General features: G+C 41.7%; 1 protein-coding gene across 1 annotated transcript in view; it reads left to right on the plus strand.

Moving 5' to 3' along the window:
- The first annotated feature begins 1,300 nt into the window (after positions 1-1,300).
- smarcc1a (SWI/SNF related BAF chromatin remodeling complex subunit C1a) overlaps positions 1,301-26,554 on the plus strand; it is a 28,606-nt gene continuing 3,352 nt past the window's right edge. The window contains exons 1-26 of the mRNA XM_030071709.1: positions 1,301-1,540; positions 3,911-4,030; positions 4,530-4,615; positions 5,270-5,351; positions 5,442-5,534; positions 5,688-5,757; positions 6,134-6,203; positions 6,603-6,678; positions 7,029-7,154; positions 8,264-8,382; positions 8,908-9,038; positions 11,270-11,329; positions 11,498-11,535; positions 12,355-12,476; positions 13,658-13,729; positions 14,251-14,364; positions 14,690-14,843; positions 15,372-15,482; positions 15,899-15,958; positions 16,084-16,342; positions 16,560-16,721; positions 18,646-18,701; positions 20,763-20,916; positions 22,023-22,201; positions 22,577-22,711; positions 25,443-25,770. Of these exons, the coding sequence (XP_029927569.1) occupies positions 1,355-1,540; positions 3,911-4,030; positions 4,530-4,615; positions 5,270-5,351; positions 5,442-5,534; positions 5,688-5,757; positions 6,134-6,203; positions 6,603-6,678; positions 7,029-7,154; positions 8,264-8,382; positions 8,908-9,038; positions 11,270-11,329; positions 11,498-11,535; positions 12,355-12,476; positions 13,658-13,729; positions 14,251-14,364; positions 14,690-14,843; positions 15,372-15,482; positions 15,899-15,958; positions 16,084-16,342; positions 16,560-16,721; positions 18,646-18,701; positions 20,763-20,916; positions 22,023-22,201; positions 22,577-22,711; positions 25,443-25,770 (3,163 nt within the window). The 5' untranslated portion in view covers positions 1,301-1,354. The remainder of the gene's footprint in view (positions 1,541-3,910; positions 4,031-4,529; positions 4,616-5,269; positions 5,352-5,441; positions 5,535-5,687; positions 5,758-6,133; positions 6,204-6,602; positions 6,679-7,028; positions 7,155-8,263; positions 8,383-8,907; positions 9,039-11,269; positions 11,330-11,497; positions 11,536-12,354; positions 12,477-13,657; positions 13,730-14,250; positions 14,365-14,689; positions 14,844-15,371; positions 15,483-15,898; positions 15,959-16,083; positions 16,343-16,559; positions 16,722-18,645; positions 18,702-20,762; positions 20,917-22,022; positions 22,202-22,576; positions 22,712-25,442; positions 25,771-26,554) is intronic.

A 26,554-nucleotide genomic window follows, 5' to 3' on the forward strand; every position in this document is an offset into this window, starting at 1 on the left:
AATAAACTATTATTATCATTATCACATCAGTTCCCTGTATTTCCTCATATCAGTGGCTGAGACAAGGACCCTAAATAAAGTGACTTCCATTGTGGATAATGTCCACTATGTTCCTCACAGGCAGAGGAGTGTGTTCAGTGGCAGGGTGCTGTCTTCAGTCCTGCTCCACAGACAGACGGAGGAGGTCTATTGTCCCACAGGCCTGACGGTGATTCCACTCCTCCAAGTGATGGTGTCGAGAAAATGATTATTGGTGACACCTCTCTGCTGCTGCCCATGTCAGTCTGTCTGGCATTGGGCAGCTGAACTGTTGGTTTTCTGGTTTTGTTAATCAACTTGAATTTGTATTGGTATGCAAATCCATATCAACATTTTATTTTACATTAATACTACTTATTAGTCTTATTGTTATCATAATTATACAGTTATTACGATGCATGGGAAGGTTATAATTTGGACTTCAGTGTTGATTAGATTATTGGTTCTCAAATGGGGTATGCAAACCCCTAGTGGTACTTTGGAGTACTGCAGGGAGAACGTGAGTTACTTTAAAAATATCAGTCATGCATAATTCCTAAAAAATGATTAGCTTATGCTATAATAAGTTTGATAAAAATGTAAACGTGAGTTTGATGAACCACATTTTACTTTCTGTATTCCCTCCAGGCTTCCCAAAGGTGTTAGATGTGTATGTTTGTGGCTTAAATCTGCTGTTGTGGTCGTCGAGCAAGTTTGTTCACTATGACTGCAAAGCCAAGACGAAAAAGTGGTGACAGAGAAAACAAAAACAGCAAATAAAATATTGTCAGTATAGGGTTGTTATTTCAGACACTGATGGAACTGGATTGGACCTTTTCATGTGGGCTTTTTCTTCCTTTTTCCCCCCACTGGTCAGTGGGTACTTAACTGAAAGAAAAAATATTTCAAAGGGGGTACAATATTGAGAAAAGGTTGACAACCACTGGACTAGATCACATTTGGTGGGATTACTACTACTACTACTCCTACTCCTAACAACACCAACAACAACAACAATAATAATAATACTAATAATAATAATACTAATAATACTAATAATAATAATAATAATAATAATATAAGGTGAAATGTTGGAAAATGGGAAGCAGGTGAAAAAAAAAACAAGACAAAATTTCCTCTGTGTTTATTTTGGTTTGCACTGTTGGTGGTTGACTACGTTTCCCATAAACCATTTCGTTGTCGCGAGAGCAGTTGAAAAAAAAAAAAAAAAAAAAAAAAAAAAACATCAACACATTTGCGGCTGCGCAGTACCATTCGAAAACTTGCATGGTGAGGGAACCGAGGGGGAGAAAGAAAACGCAGCGGACAAAACACAATGGCGACAGGGGCGACTGCAGCAGGCGGGACGGGCTCAGGCGGGCCGGCAGCCGGCCCGGTCAGCGGCGGCACCGCAGTGGGACGGAAGAAAGATGGGGGCCCGTCCTCGAAATTTTGGGAGAGCTCAGAAACCGTATCCCAGCTGGAGACGGTGCGGCTGTGGATCGGGAAGCACTACAAAAAGGTTAGCAAGCGGCGCTGCTCCTCCATTGATTTGTACGAAGGCCCGCGTCCCCTGACACAATGGAGCGGCGCTATCTTTGCTAGCTCCTGCCTCCTCCAAGCACATTACACGTCTCGTTTGTTCGCACAGACAAGCAGTTTTTGACTGTGAGAGGTCGTCGACAATCAACGAGTTCCCATTCAAGCCAGGAAATGCGATACAATCCGTAGAGTTGAACGATAACTTCGCTCAGACTGGATAACAGTTAGCTAACGTTAGCTAAACTCTTAGCTAGCTTGCCATTCAGACGCGTTACGGGCCCCAGACAGCAAGAAACACCGAGGTGATGTTTACAAATGAGCGAGTCTGTTCCCGAGTGCTTAGTTGTGCAGATTAACTGAATGTAGGCGCCATTAATGCACACAAATTGAGCCCAAATCCCCTGACATCTGTTAGTTTTGCTGGAGAATCGGTGTAAGTTAATGTCAGTCACGGGACGCCGCTCGGTGCAGAGGCTAAACAGCAGATGGCTGCAGCGTCCTGATGTGCACCTGAAATTTAACCTAAAGAAAAAAGCAAACAAAAAACAGCGTGTCTATTTTGCAAGTGGAAACTAAACTTTTGCTGAGGAGTGGGCGATGTTGAGTTTTGTCAGCACAGCAGCATACCAGACTGGAGCCCACACACACACACACACACACACACACACACAAACTAAACAAAGAGTTATCCTTGGCAAATCCATTGAAACAATGAAGTCTTAGACATGATGTTGAAGAAAGGAAAGGAATCAGTCGTTCATTTTATTAAAATGTGCCCAAACCAAGTATGTGGATGAAATAATGTTCCACTATCCAGCACTTAAATGATCTGAAGCTGGATATAAACAGCACCAAGCCAGCATCTGGGCAAGCCATGTGTGTGTGTGAACCTCTTATTTCATTTCATTGAGATGTGTGGGTGTGTTCAAGGCTGGAAGTGGGTCTCCTTGACATTGTCCCTGTTATTAATAGACTATCTGGTTGGTGTTAGCCTTTTTTTTTTTTTTCTCTTAGTTTGGCCTGTTCTATTTTCACACAGGCAGACTTTTAGCTATCACTTTCACTGACGTTTTCTTAGCTCTATGCCAAAGCAGGAGGTTTTTAAATTACCTGAATTTTTTGCCAAATTGTCATTGGTAGGCATAGTTGTGTAGACTAGAGAGTTTTTTTTTGTTGTTGTTTTTTTTAATTGGAAGGCCTGGTGTGGGAAAACATCTGTTATGCTGAAGTGCCTTTTAGCAAGATCCTGAATCCTTCTCAGCCTTGAGGATGATGCTCTGTAGTTGATCCTGACCTCCATGTGGAGGAGGTAAACGAAAACATAAAATTCTACTTTTTGTTTTCAACCACAAAGAACACTCTAAATAAAGAAAAAAAAAACACTTTTTAATTGTCAATAAAGCTAACATTCATGGTTGTATAAGGAAAAAATGGCTCTGCAAACCTGAGTGTTCCTTTCGGTGGTGTGTTTTTCTTAATATGCCATATGGCTGACTGGCTGACTGTATCCTGCATGTCCAGATGTTTCCAGCACTGCAGCAGTGCAGTTTGACAGATGATGTCTCAGCCGTTTGAAACATCAGTTCGTCAGAATCATGATAAAAATTTTTAAAGACAACATTGCCGGGAAAAGGACACGTTGTCTCGGTCTGACTGTTCTGTTGCTGTTCTATCGTGTCGCCTTCACCCACATGCACAATCAACATTTGAATGCAGAAAGTTAAGACCTTCTTGGGATGGTTTGTGGGAATTTTGAAAACATCTGTGGATATGGACAAAATTTCATGTCTCTATACTTATGACAAATATCTTGATAGCAATACAATATGTGATATGACAACCAATTCACACTTATTTGAAATTTTAAGTGTAATGACAGTGAAAATTAAGCATTGTTCAACAAAATAAACAGAAAAATAATGCCAAATGGAAGTAAAAAAAATGCAGGTACTTCACAAAGCATTTTATTGAACAGACCAGTCACTGTCTTTGGCAGCATTAAAATAAATAAAAAAATAAACAAATAAAATCGAACATTTTGCTGCAGCTTCTGCTTTGACACAATGCCTCAATAATATTTTAAGTCTAGCAACAACCTAACCCTAATTAATTTGCTATCGTCCATATTGTTTTCTTTTAAGATATTAATATCTAACATCTTCATATCTGTTTAACAATATGTCGTTCAACCCTACTCCAAAGGATGAATTTTTTATCCTAGTCGTGTTAACTAAAAGTGTGATGAACATGGCTAAGTCACAGCCCTAGACAGGGATGTTTGTGTAGCCTAACTGTGTCTGTTGCTCTTTGTTAATTATTATTATTTTTTTAAATCTCTGTCTGGTGGCAGTATGTTCAGAACGACTCCCCCTCCAGTAAGACACTGGCTGGCCTGGTGGTACAGCTGCTCCAGTTCCAGGAGGATGCCTTCGGACGCAGAGTCAACAACCCTGCCCTCACCAAGCTGCCTGTAAGCACACACACACACACACACACACACACACACACACTTATCACACATTGTAACATGACATTTCTTATAAATAGCTTTGGGTTTTCCACAATATTTACATGTTCTGATTATCAAAGTCCCCATTCGTGCACCTATTTATAATTAATACTGTGATGTTGGATATTCAATCTCAGGGTGCAAGTCCTGCCTTAATATTTTGCTATCAAAATTCAAGGTGTCGTATAATATGTAATACAGTTTAATAGAGCATTTTGAGTCAGTTATAGTTTTAGAAATCTTAATTAAGTTGTGATTTTCCTGGTGGGTGTCCCTCTGGTGAGACGTCCTGCAAAGCACCTTTTGATAGGTCACAGATGTCTTTATTTTCTCATTCGTTACTGTAATGAAAGTGCACAAATTTTCTGTTGTATCTGGCATTAGAAATCATTAGAAGTCTTAAACTGATCAGAATTGCAGGCCCTTTGTAACCTCCCTTTGTACCTTTTGGCTTCTCCAGGCCAAGAGTTTCCTGGATTTCAAGGCAGGAGGTGCTCTCTGTCACATCCTGGGGTCGGTCTACAAGTTCAAGAGTGAGCAGGGCTGGTGAGTGAAATAGTGTTTAACCTTCATCGGCAGGCCTGGTACCGACTTTCCCTTACACTCTCATACACTCCTGACATGTGAACAAACAGGCTTCGTCATGGCTCGGTGACGGCTCTTTGCCGCAAACTCGAACCTGAATGATTTCATCCTTAATTTTGTAAATATAAATGAATTGCATTACTCTAGCACTTTTTTAGTCTACCGAACACTCGGAGTGCTTTATAATGTTTGCCTGACATTCATCCATTCACACACACACACTCACATACATATATACTGATGGCAGAGGCTACCATGTGCGCTGTCAAGCTGCCCATCAGGAGCAATTAGGCGTTCAGTGCCATGCTCAAGGACACTTAGACGCACTCTCTGAAGGAGCCGGGGATCAAACGGGGAGCCTTCCAATTACCAGACAACCACTGTACTGCCTGAATTACACTGCCTCAATTTCTGTCAGTTTTAAATAAAAAATGCTTGTTAGCTTCAGGTTCAAAAGTAGAATCGCATGTCACAATATCCCAAAATCACCATATTGTCACCATATGATTGGACTGAAAGATGATAAATGATAATATAGAAGTATTGTTCACCTCTAATCTGTCTGAAACCTGAAACTGTATCTCTGGTAATTTGCTCTCGTTTCTTCCTCCCCAGGCGTCGGTTCGACCTGCAGAACCCCTCCCGGATGGACCGCAATGTGGAGATGTTCTTAAATGTAGAGAAGACCCTGGTTCAGGTACTGGCCCATGAACTCACAGGTGTTTATTTAAGCCTCAGGGTGAAATATCACCTGCAGTCCAACCTCACCTATCGTCTGTTCTTCTAGAATAACTGTCTGACTCGGCCTACCGTCTTCCTGTCATCAGACATCGAGCAGAAACAGGCCAATAAGCTCAAAGACATCATCAAGAGGCACCAGGTGAGTCCCGCTCTGCTCAGTTAAACCAGCCAGCAATGGGATTTGTCTTAGCAGTCATTAAAATCTTGCAGTCGTGTTTCAGCTGGACTCTTCCTTTTTGCTCTGATTCACTCTGTTGATTCTGTCTTCCCTTCCCTCTTTCCCTCTCTTCAGGGCTCCATCACTGAGGATAAGTCCAAGGCCACCCACCACATCTACCCCTCTCCATCCCAACAAGAGGACGGTAAGCTAACCTGTTCATAACTCCCAGAGAATGGAAAATTTTACCCTGAAATGCAGTTTACCCTGAAAAACAGACGATCCAGTCTGTAGAAATCTACTGTACCGTAATTTGTTTTTGTTGTATTTATTTTTGAACTGTGCAGGTGAGGTTAAAAAATTCTCCACTTATAAAACTATCTCATCAAAAAACAAAAGATGAGACAAAACAAAGTGGAGTCAAGTTGAATAAAGACTCTGCTGGACTGGGCAATGATGAATACGAGATGGGAACCCTTAACCAAAATTATAATCAGTAGCAACAATAAAAATAACTTGAATAATGACTAGTCAGTATGTGTATATGCATTAGTAATTGTGTGTGTTTGTGTGTGTTGCAGAGGAGTGGCTACGTCCTGTCATGAGGAAGGACAAGCAGGTGTTGGTGCACTGGGGTCTTTACCCTGACAGGTGAGCAGAGAGGATGACGGCAACTTTAACACAACCAGTAGATTGATAAAGAAAAGTCGATGGACAGGAAGAGGCAGGACAAAACTAAGTGCAATAACTTTTTCCTTGGAGTAGCATTTGGCTTCCAGCTTTGTATTTTAAACATAGAACATAGATGAAAATCAGTCCATGTAAGTCTGGTCGGTCTATTGGACCATCCCTGACTTTGGTGATAGATTTTCCTCTCTCAGAAAGTCTCAGATCAGGAGTTTTGTGTGACAAAATCTTTTCAAATGGACCTCTATGGCCCAAGGCTGTATTTGTTCTGCTGTGAAAACATTGGGGACCCTCCTGTTGTAGTCGTACCACTTTCATTCATGTTAATAAGCTCTAACCCAAGCTTGTTCTCCTCATGACCAGCTACGATACCTGGGTGTCAGCCAGCGAGGTGGACGGCGATGTGGAGGACCCGCCGAGCTCCGAGAGGCCTTGGAAGGTGAGTGAGTGTGAGCCAAGTTTACATTTTTAATAGTGGCTTCTAAAACAAACTTATTTAACCTTTAGTTAGACTTTTGAGGGGGGAAACACTATCATTATTATCCCATGTCCAACAGCTGTCTTTTTTTTTTTTTTTTTTTTTTTTTTGTGGCCACCTGCATTTAAAAATTATGCTTTTATCACATGAATATTCAAAACCATCAAAGAGCTGTGATTACACGCTAAAAGCTTAAATATTTTAAGGTTCTGTCTCTTGGGGCTGTCAGTGATATTTAATACTCTAAAAAATGTGTGCTGTAAGGAAAGCTTGTAAAGAAAACCCTGTTTCTCTCCCTCTCTCTCTCTCAGGTCCATGCTAAGTGGGTTTTGGACACAGACGCTTTCAATGAGTGGATGAATGAGGAAGATTATGAGGTGGACGAGAACAAGAAGCCGGTCAGCTTCCGCCAGAGGATCTTCCCCAGAGAGGAGGAGGTAGGTGGTGTGTGGATGTGTGTTTGTGTGTGTTGCCATCTTTTTTGAAAACATTTTCCAAAAACTTCTGGACTTCACCATTTAAAACGTACTGTAACATCAAACTTGACTGTGAGTAGGTCCAGATAACTGTTTTCCTTACAGTGAGATCCAAATGACAGTAGCTTATCGACAACAAAAAACGTAAATGGTCAGATTAGTTCTTCAACACAACAGTGTAACTTAAGAACAGAAAACACGGCCACGTATTGCTCATGAATTAAATTTGTCATGGAAAATCTGGTCAGCCAAAATGAGCTTGGATTCGTGGTGTGTGTGTGTGTGTGTGTTGGGATGGAAATTTTGCTGCAAGCTGCTGTTTTTTGTGCATGGCGATGCCCTGTGGAATGTTCTTTGTCCTCCTCCGTCTGGCCTGTATCTGTCCGTTACCCATCCTTTCCAAACTCTTCCTCGCTCTGTCTCCTGCTGAATTCCAGGGTTTCTGTCCAGGTCTGTAAAATTTAGTTTTAGTTTTGAAATCAGACAAAATTGTTAAATGACTGAAACTAGACACCTAGAAAAAAAAACCCCACAGAGAAATATACAATAATTGCACCTCCACTTTCACGTGTTGTGATATTTGGTGTTGAGAGGAATATCTTCTGAGTATTAAACAGTGATGAGACCTAGCTGCCCAAACTTGCACCAGGTAAATTTCACTATCAGATTTGGTTTACATTTAAAACTTGTCACAGCTTAACAGTATATACAGCAGAGAGATGCAAATATTCTACTATTATAAAGGACCAATGTTGATTTATCTGATAAAGACACAGTTTATGAGCATTTGCAGCTTGGTGGGTGGTGAATCTGTACCCTGCAGTACAATGCACACCAACTCAAATGAAGAAATTAAGGCCTGAGAGGGAATAATGACAGCTTGGGAAGTGGGCACTGTGCGGGAACCCTGGTCTTTGCCTGTCTCTCCACCACGGCATCCTTCCTCCCCTCCCTGCCCTCCTTCTCCTGCCGCTTCCCTTCCTTGTGTGTGCAACCGTTCCATCCTCTCATTCTCTTTCTCTCATCCTCCATCCCTCACTCCCTGCGCTGCGCGGGATTTGTCTGATCAGTCTTCCCGTACACCCGATCGCAAGGAGCGCAAGGCCAACTCCGCCGGCAAGAAGAGGAGGCGCTCGCCCTCGCCGCCCAGCACCCCTGCCGAGTCCCGCAAGAAGGGAGGCAAGAAGGGGTAAGGGAGCTAAGTCGACATCTTTAGGGCTGGAGGCAAAGCACGGAGATGAAGTTGTACAAACAGATGCTCGAGTTTTCCATTTTACTGCACAAATTTCGAAAGGGGTCTCCGACCTTTTTAAGATCTCACATTAAATCTCACATTAATGATAGAAAATGGTACAGCAGCTACAAAATATTCAAAACCAGTTCACTGACTTCACTCAGCTTAAATCGGTAACCAGCGATTCTACGCAGTACCAAAGCCCCTTCTTTTAAGAAACTGTCTGAAGCACGTTTCCAGCCAACATAAAGCCGCTTGTGATTTTGAAGTTTGATATTTTTGATCAGTTGTGATTAGTTCTTTGTTAAAATATAGAGACTGACTAGTTTTATTCACAAAAAACAAACATGAAGTCATGGACTAATAAACAAGAAATAATAGAATCCCTTGAGCCAAAATGTTAATTATTTGTTTTGTTTGGGATTGACTGTTAAATCTCACTTCTGTAAATGACCTTTGACCCTCATCTTTCCGTGGCAGGAACCCGGGGCCTTACTGGAAGCGACGGGGCCACCGAGGCGAGGAGGAGGACACGGAGGAGGACCTCACCAAGGACATGGACGACTCCTCAGCTGGCGCCGGCATGGAGGAGGGCAGCACGACCAAGAACGGTACGGGCTGTGAGCGGGGCTTAGCTGGGCGTAATCTTCGACTTGCACAGTTCTCCTGTTGCTGTGAATAACTCGGTTACAGTGAAGGTTAAAGTGATAAAAACATTTGTAGAGGTAGTGATGGGCAGTTTGCCTTTGCTACAGGATGAAGAGAGGCTGGAGGCAGTCGATCTTTGGTTAATCATAAACTATGTGGGCACCATCAGTCACTAAATTTCTCACAATGATAATGATGATAATTAACAATGATAATACCGTAAGCCTGTATGTGGTTTAATTTGAAATATCGGAAAGCAAACGGACAGAGGTCCGCTCTCAGAAAAGACTGTAGCCATTTAACATAAGAGTATTCATTTATTATATGATGGACATTTCGGCTTCTCAGCATTTGTCAGTGATTTGTCCCAAAAAGTATTCAAATGTTTCAAATGGGGAAAAAAATCAATATTTCTGTGTAGGCCTGGGCATATGTCACAATGATATTTACAGTGTGATGTGAGAGGTGATACTGTCTGGGGTTTTAGGTGTGCTAACATTGTGATATGACATAGGATTTGTCTTTAGTTGGTTTTAAAGGCTGCATAACAGAAAAGGGAGACACTTTTCTGAACGTAAAGTCTTGTTGCTCTTCTGCTATTTGCCTTTAACTGCTTGGTCATCGTATCCACATTACTCATTGCTGTTTATCAGAAATCTTGTGTGTGAATATCTTATGAGAGCAGCAAAGAGTCGTGGTTTTCGATGTTGTAATAAATGCAATATTAAGGCATTAGATCAAAGATACTTTGATTTTGGATTTTGTCCACGTCACCCTGCCCTACTTCAGTGTCATTCATCATCTTTTCAGCAAAACGTTAAAGTAGCTTCACTGTCAGAACTTAAAGTGAGTGCCATTACTATCCAACATGTTTCAAAATTATTATGATTGAAACTTCAGGTCATGTTGCCCACTGCTAGGCTGTAGTGACACAGGTTGACAAGGATTTATTTGATAGTCTAGTTACTCTTGTAGGATGTGACACAGTGAGTTTCACTCTTATCTGGAAAAAAAAAAGTCGACTTGAGGATGTTAATTTATTTTGGTGGGTTCAGCTTGAAGAGTTTGGCAGTCGCCTCTGAAATGTTGACTTTTGCCATCACCGCTTGAACTGTGCTTTCCATTTGTGTGAACAGGCATACCACCTCTGCATCTGAGTCAGCTTTGATCATCGTTACACGCAGATGCAGGCAAATGACTAAAATCAGAATGAATAAGCAGTTTACATATATCAAATATTTAACAGAAATCTGGAGTTTTTAACCAGGGTAATTTTAAACTATTATATAGTAATACCCTAAAAAGATGGGTTATCTTTTATGGGGGAAAATTCTGTACATTAGAAAATGCATCTAGTGTGAAAAACAATTTTTACTGTGTCCATAAAGAATGCATGTTACCCACTATTTAAAAAGCACCACAACTTGTTTCTAATTTTTTGCTACTAATTATATTGTTGGACTAGGGGGCATTTTTTCCTTAAATGGTGGATTTCTGTTTTAATCTCTCCAGTGTCGGCCTTAAAAACAGGACTGCTGATAAACAGGTGTACAATACACATATTTTCATTTTTTGTTTATATTGATTTCTCTTCGCTGTCTCTTTCCTGACAATTTCTTTTCAAACAAATGCTGTTTTTTTTTTTTTTTTCCTCAAGGGTCATACACCAAATCAGTAAACTCAATTCATGAGCCTCCTTTTTTTAATTTTAAGGTCTTTTTCTTTGTATCTTGCTGCGTTCAGTGTACACAAGGGCATTTGGCTGACAAGAAAATCCACTCAGCCTCAGACATATAACTTGGTACACACAAACACACACACACACACACACACACTCCCATGTTACAGCAGCACAACAGCCTGAGGTTGTGTTCTTCTGCAACCCGAGTTGAATGGAGCTCCAGCATGATTCTCCTGCAAGCTTTCTTTAAAACCAAACACGCATTCCTGACTGAAAATGCTCTTTTTTAGACCACATCCCATCTGCAATGTCCCACTTTTATCAGCCCCCACCCTTTTCCCCCAGCACACACACACTTCTCATTCGATCTATTTTTATACCCTCTTTTGCAAACCAGAGTGCCAGATGATGCTTTCCTGGCCACGGCTGAATAAAACTGCCTTTGTATCTTTTGTTTTTTCTCTCCTCTGTCAGTACTGCGCTCTTAATCATCTTTTTTCTTTCCATACACAGCAAATTCAAAGAAAGACAGTGAGAATACCCCGGTGAAAGGAGGGAATGTGGCCGATTTGGGTATGTGCCCGTGGCTGAATTTAAATTTCATCTTTTTAATTGTGTGTATATATTGCATCAATCCATGAATCAGAAATGCTCTGATTTTCACTATCAAACTGATTTTTGAATATTACGTCCTGCCACAATATGGTGTTTCTTAAGTGACATTCATTTTACTTCTTCCAGATGACATGGAGGATGACTCTGTGCTTTCTGGTGGCAAGGTAAGATGATCGATGGTTATGATTACTCCTCTTGACACCGTACACTGTAGGTGTGTGAGAGAGGCACACACACCATCCCAGCCCGCCCTTTCTAACACCTAAAAAAGGTCTTCACTAGCTAGTGGCACTTTTTTATTTAGCCTAGATCAGTGGTTCCCAAAATGGAGCCCTGGAAGTTTTGGTTTACAGCCTGGCTGCCACATTTTTCACCAACTGTCGATGAGCCAGTTGGATTAGTTAATGCAAGTGAGGAGGGAGTTGCAATAGTCTAATCACAAGCAAATGAAAGTGTGGATTAGGTGATCCATGCCTGTAGTTGATAATATAGGTCTGACTTTAGCTGATTTCTCAACTGAAAGAAACTCAACAGAATGTGTTTATTAATGTGATGTTCAAATGTTGATCAAAAATAGTCTTGGAGGATGTCTTGATGATGTGAGGGAAGACACTTACTAACTTGACATAAAAACATTTGCGATTCCCTGTCCTCAATTGCAGTTTCCAGGAGGAATTAATCACCTTTTTGTATAACCAATATTGAGATGTGATATTTGGCATTTAGTACAACTAGTGTCAGATGTAAGTTGCACTTCAGCTCCCAGTGATGTGTAAGCCTACATCCTAAGAAGTGAAAATAATTTGCCAAAGTGGTATATTGCACTAAGATCCTAGGCAAAGACGTTCTTGGTACAGAGAAGGTTCTAGGAGACTGGGCCCTTTGGTCTCTTAATCAACAGGCCACTGTTGCACAGCAGACCAAGCAGCACTGTGCACAGAGCCTTCAGGCCGGCCTCTCTGACTCACTGTTTCTCTCTGCAGGAGGACGAGGAGCAGGGCAAGACTGAAGCCAACCGGCTGATAGACACCAGCGAGGACAATGTGACCGAGCAGACCCACCACATCATCATCCCCAGCTATGCTGCCTGGTTTGACTACAACTGGTAAGCAGGGTGTTGTAGCCTGAAGATCAGAGGGGAAATCTTGTTTGGAGGTAGGGCTGGGCGATATGGCAAAAAATATTATCACAATAATTTTCCCCATATTGATCAATATCGATATTTATCACAATATATAATTCAATAATGATGCCAGTTTGAAAAGTATCCTGATAATGTCTGTCACCTGAAGAAACCAAAACATGTAGGCTACTAGTTGAACTTAGGATATAGTTTATTAACATACAATTATATAGTATAGTGTAAAGAACAACACTGTAAACATGCAAACAAAAAACCCAAAACAAAAAAGTAAACAAACAGGTCACAAATAAGGCCCTGAGACATTTAAATACTCAACTGTAAAATAAAATAAAAGTGAATAAAAATAATTTTGTACAGTGGACTGGTTTTAAATCTCAAAATGTTGGAGATAGAAATCTGAATAAAAGCTTGAGTGCAAAATGTACACATTCACCAGTCTTTATACTATTTTTGAGCTGGTGCACATCAGTTCTTTTTTTACATTACCCATCAAAGAAGAATCAGACTACAGTAAACAGTGCAAAATGTAAACAAATGTGCTTTTTTTTTTTTTTTTTTTTTTTTTTTAAGCTATTAGCACTTTGATTAATTTACTGAACCCGTCTTTCTCCACAGTGGTCAGGGGCATCATATCTTTGGCCAGAAAGTATGACACTGCGTTGGTTATGTCCCTGCTCCTTTTAGACCGCTTCTCATATGGGGTTAAGGCGTCTGTCACCCTTCTGCTGTATGACAAAGCATATCGAGTAAAAATGACCATAGTTTATCATCGTTATCGACTCACTTTTTATCGCGATGACGTTTCGTCATCGTTTTATCGCCCAGCCCTATTTGGAGGGTCGACATAAGCTGGAGCATCTGGGAAAAATCTGAGTGAGGGGAATGAATGAGAAATGCCCTGTTTTGCCTTTAAAAGTCTATTGTTCAGGTGACATTGGATCAATAAAGGTGACCAAGCGCATGGGAGAATTAGAACCAATCTGCATGTGTTTCTATTTTGTATTTTACATTTTACATTTGAGGTGTGAACCTTAGATCTGCAAGGATCAGAACAGGAGCAAGTTAATTATTTTCCTCCAGCTATTCAAATTTTTCTGCTTTATTGTTTGCTGATTTCCTTTGTTTATTTCTCTCCCTCGTAGTATCCATGAGATTGAGAGACGAGCCCTGCCCGAGTTCTTCAATGGAAAGAACAAGTCCAAATCTCCAGAGATGTGAGTCTATACACACAAACCATCGATGCAAAGCTACAGGTTGCTTTAGACCACTGAAACACATTGACAGGTACTTCGGTGAGCAGTGTGCCAGTGTCAATAAAGGATTGCCTTCTTGTAATCTCAGTTTAGTAATTCACTATTCCAGTGGCTAGCTGGATGCTTACCAACCCTCTCTACATCTGTAACAATTTATGTGTGGATTGATGTGCATTGCATATCTTAACACTGTCCCCTTGCACTAAATGTGAGATTTTGATGACTATTGTGTACAAGTATATGTCATTGTCTCATTTTCTTGATAAATGTGCACTGGTGTTAACAAGAAAAATTCCTGAACCTTTACAGTGCTTCGTGAGTTCAGTAAGTCAGATTCAGATAGTTACTAAACTCCAGCCAAATGTTTGTACTTCTTTCTGCCAGCTACCTTGTCAGATAACCAGGCGGCTGCTGTTTCCAGGGGCTGAAATGTAGTTTCCTGCCCCGTTAACCTCCATCTGGCTTTTCTCGACTGCTTTCAGATACCTGGCGTACCGTAACTTCATGATCGACACTTATCGGCTAAACCCTCAGGAGTATCTCACCTCCACCTCCTGCCGCCGCAACCTGACCGGGGATGTCTGCGCTGTCATGAGGTGAGCCAAAGGATCACAGATCAGCTGGGTTCACTGTGACAAATCAGTCAAATGATCAGAAAACAAGACAAAGGAAACTAGACAAAGTTAAAAATGTGGTGTGAGGTAAGGGTGCAGGTGTTGGTATGTAGTTTGAAGGAATACTGCATGAATGATAGGTTCTTGATTTTTACCGCATTTGTCACACATTGGCCCGGAGAAAAACAGCATCATTATCTGGGGATGACATTTTTATTATTGACCTATCTCTATTTGTCTCCCTTTTTTAATCTCCCTCTCTTTTCCCCCTCCTTTCTTTGTCTCTTCTCTTGCTTGCTCTCTCCAGGGTTCATGCATTCCTGGAGCAGTGGGGTTTGGTGAATTACCAGGTTGATGCTGAGAGTCGCCCGTTACCAATGGGCCCCCCACCAACCCCCCACTTCAACGTGCTGGCCGACACGCCTTCTGGCCTCATGCCTCTTCACCACCGACCTGCACAGGTAACGACAAATGGAATGACCTGGGAAAGAAAGCAATAAAGGAGAAATACAAAATTGCAGGTGCACAGAATTGTAATATTTTACTGTCGTTTTCAGAATAAAGTGCATTTGGAAAGCACGATGGAAAATCGATACAAAGTGTCGTGGAAATTCAGTAAATGATGAGACTCAGTTGTCTTTCTGTGGTTATTTATTTTGAACTCAATAAGTCTGCACAGCATCTGGCACAAATATCAGGATGCAGTGACCTTGGAGCACACAGACACTTCTGATTTTGTTGCTTTGGTGGAAAAGCACAGGCACAGCTTGCCATTTTGTGAGGCAGAAAACATAATGTGTATCAGAATCAGAAATACTTCATTGATCCCCGAGGGGAAATTGGGTTTCGCTCGTTTTATGACATGATTGAGGTTATATGAGGCTATTATCAATAATTTCCACAGTGCTAAGTGCTTTACAGATATCAAAGCAATATTAAATGAAAACCAATGCGAGTTGTTGATTAATAATAATGTTTCCTCCCACCAGATGCCCCCTGCTCAGCCGATGCTCAACTTTCCAGAGAAAGGCAAAGAAAAACCAACAGACATGCAGAACTTCGGCCTGCGTCCCGACCTCTACGCCAAGAAAAACCACAAGGTCAGCACGCTGCATGCCAAGTCTTCCTCCTTACAACTTCTGTTTGAAATTTTCTTACTCAAACTGGTTCTCAGCTCTGGCGTCATGTGTCCCCATTTTGTCATGAGATGATTTTCAGTTGTCTTCAGTGGAGTAAATGAATAAACGATGAATGTAAATATTAATCATATAAATATAACTAAAAATATTTAAATAAGATTTGTTCTTGTGAAACAGCAAATATTTGCAGCCTGAGAAGGAATAATTTTTCTTTTTTTAAATCAAAGTCTACCATTTTGTGCATATATGCCTGCAGCAGGAACAGTATGAGAAGGTATCACTTTGTTTTGGAGAGTTTTCAAGTGAAAAATGTTTGAGACCCATTCAAACAGTTAATTAAAATTATGTTTTTGTTTTTTTTTTTTTTGTTTCTGCAGGGCAAAGGAGCAAGCTCCACCAGGGAATGGACTGAACAGGAGACTCTGCTGCTGCTGGAGGTGGGTCCCATCAGCCATGGGGGAAAAAACTGCTGTGGATTGTATGGGTTGTGGTTAAACTTGGTCTAAAATTCTGCATTTGTTAAAGCGCCTTCAGACTTATGTCATGTTATCACCCCCACCAGGCCCTGGAAATGTACAAAGATGACTGGAACAAAGTGTCAGAACATGTGGGCTCACGGACCCAAGACGAGTGCATCCTGCACTTCCTGCGGCTGCCCATCGAAGATCCGTACCTTGAGAGCAATGAGGCCACACTGGGACCGCTGGCCTACCAGCCCATACCCTTCAGCCAGTCCGGCAACCCCGTCATGAGCACTGTGGCCTTCTTGGCCTCTGTTGTCGACCCCAGAGTGGCGTCTGCTGCAGCCAAGGCAGCCCTGGGTGAGGAGGGGTTGGGGGATATTGAAGCTGCAGTATTTATTCCATAAGTTTGTATAGCACATTGCTTGGAGGTCATTTTGATTTTGTTTGGTCCTGATGGACTTTTGTATGGACGCTTGTATTCACAGTAATTCAAATGAACAGCATTCCAGTTTTAACTGGATTTCGGACTCTCGATATAAGCTCTGTGTCTAAAATGTAACCTTCCTGTATCCAGAGGAGTTCTCTCGTGTGCGGGAGGAGGTGCCAGCAGAGCTTGTGGAGGCTCACGTCAAGAAGGTGCAGGAGGCAGCTAGGAGCACCGGCAAGGTGGACCCTGCCTTCGGCCTGGAGAGCAGCGGCATCGCCGGTACGGCCCCTGAGGAGCCTGAAAAGACCGGTGAGTAATAAATGATCAGAAACTTAGGCTGTAGACAAGATGCTGGAGCAGTGGAGACTGGAAGGACACTGGTTTGAATGCTAGAGCCAGCTGGGAAACTGAAGAAAGGAGGAGTAAAAGTGACCTCTTCCTGCTATACACACTACAGGACCTTATGTGTGAATAGTAACTGTGAAAATGAAGCAGGGCTCTGCTGGAGAGAGTTTTCATGCTCAGTTACTCTGTCCTGGGTAAATTACGATTTAAAAAGTAGACAAATGTCATATCCGGCTATCGAAAGAGGGTCTGCACTCTGCAGCCTGTAGAATTTGGACACCATTGACACTTGGTTTTGGACAGCTCTTAGTACAATTGTGAATAGGATTTAATGCGTGATGTAGACACTTTGTGATCCGATCACTCAGGCCACCTTCAGAGGTGGTCAGGGCCACGTTGCATTAGTGGTGTGAACGCTGATGCATCCTGATGCCCTGACAGCATCTGGAGACTGCCTGGTCGCTCTGTGGAAGGAACGAGCATGTGATAGAAGGGACTGCTGGCATGAAATACAAATTTTTGTTGTATTTTAAGGTCGTAAGACGGAGTAAGAGGAAACAAAATAATTCAATAAATAATTCTGACACTGAAGTTGGTAACAAGTTTGATCACAGGTCACTTGAGACCCCTTTGAGGTGCGTGATAAAGCCAGGTATGAATGGTGATCTGTCTCTGGCTGCTGTCCACTTGGCACTGGATCACCTAAGACAGACTTCAACAGGGCTGTGGCCTGCTCCTCTCACAGTTTCGTAGTTTTTGTGTCACTTGTCATTGTGAGTCTGGTCACTGGGGGGCAGCAGATAATAGCAGTATATACAGCTAGCCAACAGGCAGGGCGAGTCTTCTTTTTGCTCTATTTGGAGAGAGAGAGAAAGAGGGAGAAGAGGACAGTCATCGCCTCGGCTGGCGTTTCATCCTGGTTTGTTCTCTCTGAATGTGAATAAAGATGACTGCCTGTTCTCACCTGAATATCAAGCCCAGAGATGATCACACCCCAACTTGGCATTTAAAGGCTGTGCACCACTCAGAGGGGGGACAGGTGGGAGGGGTGTGTGGGGGATGATACAACAGTATTGGTGTGGGTGTGTGTGGGCGTGTGTGTGTGTGAGTGTGTGTGTTAGCAGTGGATTAAAACAGCAGTGGCAGATGGGGTAGGGGAGGGGGAGGGAATCAAAACTGGGTCATTGCACGCTACCATGCCGTTCTCTATCTCTCCCTCTCGCTCTGTTCTCTTCGTTTGTCTCACCCTCTCACTGTTGCTCACTCTCTGGCTCACACACATACACACACACACATATTTACTCCCACAAAACAGCTATTATTCCTGAATTAATGCCTTCTAGAGCCACAGTCACAATCGATAAGCTTAAATGCATCCAGTGGCCAGGCCGCCCTGAAGCATTTGGCCGACACACATCACACAGTCAATATTTAAACACTCAGCACACGCACAAGTGCACCCATGACATGCTTTAACACTCAGCATACACATGTAGTTACCCAGTCACGTGCACGTGCACCAACACACACGCGCACACACACACACACACACACACACACACACTTGACACCTCTCCCTGGGGACCTGTTCACTCAAAAAGCTTTCTGAGTTGGTTTCCCTCACTCATTTGATAGTGTTTACCTCAGATAGTCCACAAATCTAGTTTATCTCAAATGCGCATCTCTTGGCACTGCTGCTTAATTCTGCTGCAGCTGTATTTTATTGTGCTTGTGCATTGATTATGCATGCACAGACAAAATGAAACAGCATCTTGGCCTGATTTTTGATGACATTTTTGTTTTTGTTTTTTTGTGACAGAACATTTCATGAGGGTGGTAGAGACATCAGCAAATGTCACACTTGTTATTCACTGTCTGTCCCTTCTAGACACCACAGAGGCAGAGAAGATGGACACAGACTCAGACTCTCAGCAGGGCGATAAGGTAGGTCCATCCCGACAGAAAGGTTATCTGTTTCTCAGGGATCTCACTCACCCTGGAAAACCTGCAGTTTCAGATACAGTTGTGGGAAAAAAGGCAGGGAAAGAAATAAAATGTCATGGATACTTTGGCAACATCCTTGAACATCAGAGGGTCAGAAGCCCATCTCAGTCGTCAACAGATAGGTTATTAATCATATGTATAATCACATATCACATCATTTTTCACTAAGAATCAAACATTGACATACCATTTAATTTCAGTGGCAATAATGTTTAGCAAAATAATCCCTGGTTGTGCAGCATCGCTATAATTTGGCACTTTTTACGGACTATATTATGCAAACACTTTATTCATGTAGCATCTCTCACAGGGAAAGACAAAAAAAAATCCAAAACAGGATTAAAACAACAAATAAACAGACAACAAGTTAACATAAAGACTAAACAAAGGCTAATCTGAAGTCTATATTCAGCTTCATTTTAAAACCGTGTTTCCAAAGTGTACAGTCACCTTTGGTTTTGAGTCTAGTTCGAGGAGCAGCAAGAAGATGAGAAGACCGAAGAGACCTGGTTGTAATGTGAGGATGTGCTGAGGATCTTCACCATGCGATGCTTTAAAGGAAACAAATCATTTTGTAAAGAATTCTGAATTTGATAGGAGTAAACTTTACACAACCAGACTAGAAAACTGACCCCTTAGATGGATCAACAGTTATAAGATGCATTTAAATATTAAAGCCTCAGTCCCATATTATGCATGACTGCATCACGATTTTGTGTTAGAGTCGCTGCAACTGCCAATGTGTGTAGAAATTATGAAAGTGCCGAGATTGAACCAAAATCAAACACTTTTATCTAATCATGTCCCAGAAAACAACTTTGAAACAATGAGCGAAAATACACAGGGAAAATTATTGGAGATTACATCTGTTTAGGTTGTTGTGGACCCACGGTCATTTAATAATAATCTTCAGCCGTAGAGTGATCATTGCTTCGGTAGCAGTTGCCCAGCCACTGTTAGTGTACAATAAATAAATGTATTATTATTTTAACATGATTTCAGCACTGACAAATCTTCAAGTCCAGTCAGGGAAAAAAGTTAAATGAACAAAACTGTGTAGGAGCCCTGTTGTTAGTCCATCATTCATCCTCTCAGCATTCACTGAAGCATCTCCCACCCCCTGTTCCTGCCTCTCTGCTCAAAGTTTATTTTTGCACTCATCCACATTCGCCCGTCTGCGTCCCGTGCTTTGTGCAGGCCCGGGGGCTGAATGTAACACTCTGGCTAACATTAACGCTGACCACGCTCCACTGGCTTCTTCATTAGTATCCATTAGCTTGTGCCGCACACTTCCTGCAAACGACACAGATTGCCCCCAAAAAGCGATTTTGTAGAATTGAGGCAGGACAGGAAACTAAATATAGTTTCCATCGCACACATTTCACAGCTTAACATTCACCATCCATTTTATCTGCCAACTAGATTTGCTAAGTAGAAGAATACTTACAATTTATGATTTGTGACAAAACATATGGAGCGTGCAGCCTTGGGATCTTTAAAAGGGAGGGAAAAAAAGAAAAAAAAAATCAATTTCCCATTTTCCTCTTTCCAACCATGTTGTTTCCCTTTTGTTATCTGGCCCTTTTTTAACACTACTACAGTTGTCAAGGCTACACATCACTCTCTTGGACTCATAGACTCAAACTCAAAGACCAACACTGATTCTGATATTGCATTTTTTCTTTTAAACTGCTCTTAGCTGGTATTTTGTGCTGGTTTTTAATGAAGCGTTTCCATGAACAAAATGAACAAATCACATCTTGCCAATTCAGAATAAAAGTGATGAATGAATGAATGTTATGAGTTAGAGTCTAACTGTCTGAGAGGGAAGACATGAATGTGACAATATTCAGTATTCAAAAAAGGCAGATATAAGTCTATTGGTTAACTGAGGAATCGGCCCAATCCTAACTCATAGTTCATTAAATCACAGCCCTCACTCTTACTACCCTGGTAATAACTTGGGCATCCTTTCATCGCGGGTGTGTCTTCGTCCTTCAGGCGGAGTCGAAGGACGAGGCGGAGAAGCCCAGTGAGTCGGCGGAGAAAGGCGAAAAGACGGAGGGAGGAGAGAAGGTGAAGAAGGAGGGAGCCGAGGTGTCGGAGCGCGAGGAGGGAGACGCCGAGGGAGGAGAGCCCAAGACGACTGCAGCAGGTAACACTGGCCTTCATAAGACTCCCACCTGGTGGAAAATTAGTGTCTCCCAGCAAGACGTTACCATCGCAGTCCTCATGTTTTTAGTTTTTAATATAGATTTGATTCAGCAGGCACCCATGTCCCAATTATATCCATTATTATTATTCAGTTATTAACACATGAATTCAGTGTCATCAACGCAGACAGCGAGACTAAACCAGGATTGATCTGTAAAACTAAAGAAAATTAGTTGAATCATTTCAAGGTCAGGAAGAGATTCAGACTTTGTACAAAAAGACGGTGCCAGCACCTTTACAGACTTTATGTAACTGTAAGCCATTGTAAACATTATGATATTTGCTGTTGTAAAGAACACTCTACAGCTGTAGGACAACATGGCCTAGTTGAGTCATTGCCTGTCAGCACATATGTAACTGAACATTAGGATAAAATACAAAAAAATAGCTACAAGCAGCAGTTCACAAGGTCCAAGCACAATAGGCAGCCTGCGACTTAACATGACCTTGAGAAGAATCTGAAAACATGCCAGGCCTTGGTCACCTGGGGATTTGAACGCTGGACCTTTGTATCCCCAGAGAAGGTGACATAGTGAAAATTTTGTGAAATTTGTAGGAGTAGTGAAAAAATGGCTTAGTAAAAAAATGCAGTACTGCGGGAAATTTTCCCAGAGGCACAAGGGGAGTTTTTTTTTTTTTTTTAACAGGGAATCCAGGTGGGTAAAAAGGAGGTGCTCCCTTCATTGGTAGTTCATTTGATAGCGGTGCAGTAGGTGAGATCTGTAGGGAGGGAATCAAGCTCACACATTCTGCAAAAATATTCATTCATGCATTGGAAAAATAATGTAGATTTAAAGATCAGTTTCAGGATTGTAAGGATTTACACAGAGTCGTTCAAATGAAGGTCTTGATTAATCAGAAGATCAATACTTTTACCTAGCCTTACTCGAACCTTGTGACAAATATTCATTTTGTTTTGGTGATCATGTATTTCTCTGCTGTGTAAGAATTAACAATTTAGTGAGTGCAGATCATTTGCATACTCTGTCATCACCCCCACCCACCTCCCTCCCGTGGTTGTTAAATTGCCCTCTTCCACTGTTTCAGATAAAGACAAGGAGGAGGCCATGGAGACGTCGTCCTCAGAGCAAGAGAAGGAAAAGGAGGATAAGGGAGCAGCAGAGGAGGGAGAGGACAAGAGGAAGAAGCTGGAGCTTGATGTCGGAGAGGGAAACATCGCCACTGCAGCTGCCGCCGCCCTGGCATCTGCTGCTACCAAGGCCAAGGTGAAGCCCCATGAGCACTGATGAAGAATGCTGTGGCCGTCATGCTGCCCAAAACACAATAAAACAAATTTAATGTCTGTAAAATCCACTAGTTTTGGATTGAGCATTCTCAGTTGTTTTCATAACTTTTCTCTAATAGATTTGATCATGTTCATTGTCAGTAGATTTCCACCATAAGAAGAAGGCAAAGCTGCAGCAGGCTCAGCTTCACCAACACAGAATACATTATTGGCACTCAGCCTGAAATAAATTGTTTCATGCTTTTATAGCTTGCAGTTAACCAGTATCTGAAGGAGTTTTTTTTTTCTTTTAACATCAGTTCCAAATGTTCACAGTCTATCTTTTTCTGTCTCTCCCGTCCCACCGTCCTCTCAGCACTTGGCAGCGGTGGAGGAGAGGAAGATCAAGTCCCTGGTGGCCCTGCTGGTGGAGACGCAGATGAAGAAGCTGGAGATCAAGCTGAGGCACTTCGAGGAGCTGGAGACCATCATGGACCGCGAGAAAGAGGCTGTAAGTTAAAAGGGCAACAGGCAGTGAGTGAGTCATGGGAAAGTGACTTCAGCAGTGAGATGAATTGTCACCGCTTTGGGAACGGGAATGCAAATGCCTATGGTGATTTAGGAACTAAAAGCTTATTCTGCTAATGTAAATCTCTCTGGATAAAATCATCAGTTAAATGTTCCAGAATGCAAATGAAAACATGAAACACTGACAGTAATTCTTTATTTGCCTGGGCAATCTAAGATCTGGAGTCTACATTACATGAGAGTTATAACATTTATACAATTTTGCTCCAGAAAGTAGCCACCATTGATAATTTGTGTCTTGCAGAGTTTCCCATAGTTTGACCACTTCCTGACTTTTCATGCAGAGAGCCCAGTTAACTATTTTTCAAGACACTTAAGTCTGTCTATTTGCAGCTAATGGATTTACAATATTAGTCGACAGTTAAACTTGAATCTGATTATGAAGGCAACTTGTCGGCACAGACACTCTGAAACGAGTCCAAAACAAAAATTTATTTGGCAGGCTGTTCATTTACCAATGCCAGACACCCACATATTACAGCACTGTGTGGGAAGTGAAGTGAACAGTCGACCGCCACAGTCCTACCATGTACAGTACAGTTTTTGGTTTTGTTAAAGATTTCCAAAGATGTTGGGAAGATTCATCAAGTTCAGTCCATACAGTGCGGTTTCTCTGCTAGATTATGGATAGTTTGCTGAGGAAATCATATTTGTAGTGATTTGATTCCAAAATAATATCAATATCAATATGAGAGAGAGAACCACACATTATGTTTTGCCCAGTATTAAATAGTCCCTCTTAAATGTCACTAATTTGTTATCTAAGTGCTTATACTAGTTAACATTAAGTGTGTTTTTTCCATATGTTTGTCATTTTGTCATCCTAGATCAAGAGTGTTAAAATGTTAAACAACCGTTTATCTAATGTGGGGCAGGTTTGGTACAATAATGAGAGGATTTTCCTAATTCTAAGTTTTAGGTCTATCCAGCTGCTACCATTGATGATGTCCCTTGAAAATCAAAAATGAACTGAGATTTTTCAGGCTAATTCCCATTTGCAAATTGGGCTAAGAGTTGAAACACAAATAAAACCATTTTCGGAGCAAAGCAGGTGTGTAGTAGGGAAGTGAAACAGTTACCTGCCCTCTGTAGGGTAACAGAATAGCCCTTAACTTGTGTGTATATGTGTGTGTTTGTGTGTGTGTGTGTCCTCTGCCCCTGGCCAACACTTTGAGGTGCCAGTGATAGTGTAAAACTGTGTTTGAGGTGCAGGCATTGGGAAAGCAGCCCAGTTTCATGGCTCTAAATAGTGCATGAAAAGGGTCTTGGTTTACATAAGCTGTCTGAAGACTGGAGAGAGCATGAGCCTCTGCTGCTGAAACACACCAGGGTTCTAAAAAAACTCGAGCACACACACAAACAGCCGGGTGACACCACAGTTTTAAAGCTAAGCCTGACTGGATCGTGAGATTATATTCTGTGTCATGAACTGGAGACTTTTGTCCTTCTGCAGCTTCAGACCAAACAGAATCTGACAACAAGCAGAAGAGACTGGCAAAGAAATTAGAGCAAGTCGCATTGAAATTGACATTTTATTTTGCAAGCCAAGTATCTGTTTTTTCAAGCACTTAAGTCTCTTTACTATAAACTAAAAAGGCTAAGCATGAGTTAACTTGGTACTGCAACATTATTTGAATGGTAAACTCCAATCTGATCATCACTGTCTCAGTAAAATAAGCACAACATACAGCAGATTAAAAATTTTCCTCAACACATCATGTAGTTTACGTTTCTCTTGGCATTTGTATTCAGATTTGGCAGACTGTTCGAGTAATGCTCTGCATAATAGGCATGATGGGGCACAGTCAGTGTTTCCAAAGTTGCTTTTGGAGCTCAACAGTGTTGAACTTTAATGTTTTTGTTGTACGAAGCTGCATGTGAAACTATGACAAACAACAGGTTTTCAAATCTTAACATTCATGACATTCATCTTCTCTTCCACAACATTGGTTCCCTTTCCTTCCAAACAATATACAGCAGACACTCAGTTGATAACACTTTATTTAAGAGCTGGCTTTTAAACTTAATTGTTTTAATTTACTGTTCACAGTGTCACAGGGAATAACATAGTGAAACCTGACAAAAGCAGTCATGCTTCTACATTGTGTTATTTCAGAAACTTTTAGAAGATGAAATAACAGTAATGGTGAAATTAAACTTTCATTTTGCTGAAGACCCCCTGAGTGTCTTTCAGGACTCCACTGTTCCACAACACTGATCCCACCCACACACTCACCAGAAATTAGGCCATGTTCACACTAAGCTGAGTAATTTTTTTTTTTTTTTTTTCACCATGTTGGCCTTCCATCCACACTAAGCCACCACTTTCCACTTGTGAAAACATTGCAGTAAATTTGAAATTGCCAGACTAGTGTTGTAGTGTGACTGGAGAAAATGGAGCTTTTTGAAAATGCAGACATAGGGTTGTCATGACCTGGGCTATAGTTTAGATGGAGGACTTCAGGCGTTTTTGAGGCATGTCAGTCTGAACTTTTGTTAAACTTTTGCTGGCCAGCAATGTGGATGAAACACTAAAATGGTATTTTCATATTTACCCAGTTCAGTGTGGACATGGGTTTATTGGATGATGAAGATTGTTCATAACAAATTTTACTTTCACCCTCTGAGTGTCAACTCCTCTTGTCTTGGTCCAGTTGGAGCTCCAGAGGCAGCAGCTGCTGACAGAGCGCCAGGCCTTCCACATGGAGCAGCTGAAGTACGCTGAGATGAAGGCAAGGCAGCAGATGGAGCAGCAAGCCGCCGCCGCCGCCGCTGCTGCTGCTGCCGCCGCCGCCCAGGCTCAAGGACAAGGGCAGGCCCCCGGTCCCGTCCCCGGACCCCACCATGGGCCCCCTCCCCCACCCATGCATCACGGAGGACCGCCACCTCACCATGGAGGACCGCCACCTGGTGCTGCCATGCATCCCGGCTACCCCCCGATGGGCCACCACCCCATGGCCCCTCACCACCCAGGACAGACAGGTGAGAGAGAGGTGTTCACAGACATAGAGAGAATTGGAGATGTGAAAAAGAGGGAGATGGTGATGATTCTTGTCATCTGCTTCTTGATGAAAATTCTGAATAGGCACCTCACATTGGTTATGGTTGTGCTTTTCAATCATGATATGCTTACTTTATTTTAAAAATGCCTTTGACTTTATTCTCAAAATTTAAAGTGTATGATAACCCTAGTACCTTGTAACCTCACAACACTTTTGGTTTTCGTAACTTAACAACTTAACAAAAGTCAGGGAAAATCTTACTTTATAGTTTGTAAGATTTCGGTCGTAGTTCCAGGTTTAAGGTTTGCAGGATTGCAGGATCCTAAATCGTCAAATAATTATAATGCCTCGCGCTACACACCTTGGTCAGCTCCCCCCATCTCCGCCTGACAAATGCCAAAAAGTCCAACTCCATAGATTACATGCTTTTTCTGTGGCCTTGGTAGTTAAAATTTATCTGCTGGACTTACATTCTTAGGTTCAAGAGGTTTTATGGGCCAGATGTTATTTTAGGGTTAACTGTCACTTTAAATCTCAGAAGTTTGACTTTAATCTGAACATTTCGGCATCATTGTGAAATTGCTCATTGGAGTATATTTTCAAAATTCAGACTTAATTCTTGATGTTTTGACATTTTCAATAGACAGTGTGTACATATAAATGTATACAGATATATTTTTCTCACTAATTTTTTAAATCCTCCATACTGTAAGTGTAAAATCTTGACCTGTCAAGGCGATCCTTGGTAGGAAAATGAAGAAAAC

This window comes from Myripristis murdjan, chromosome 16 (assembly GCF_902150065.1).
Source record: "Myripristis murdjan chromosome 16, fMyrMur1.1, whole genome shotgun sequence".
NCBI classification, from domain to species: Eukaryota; Metazoa; Chordata; class Actinopteri; order Holocentriformes; family Holocentridae; genus Myripristis; species Myripristis murdjan.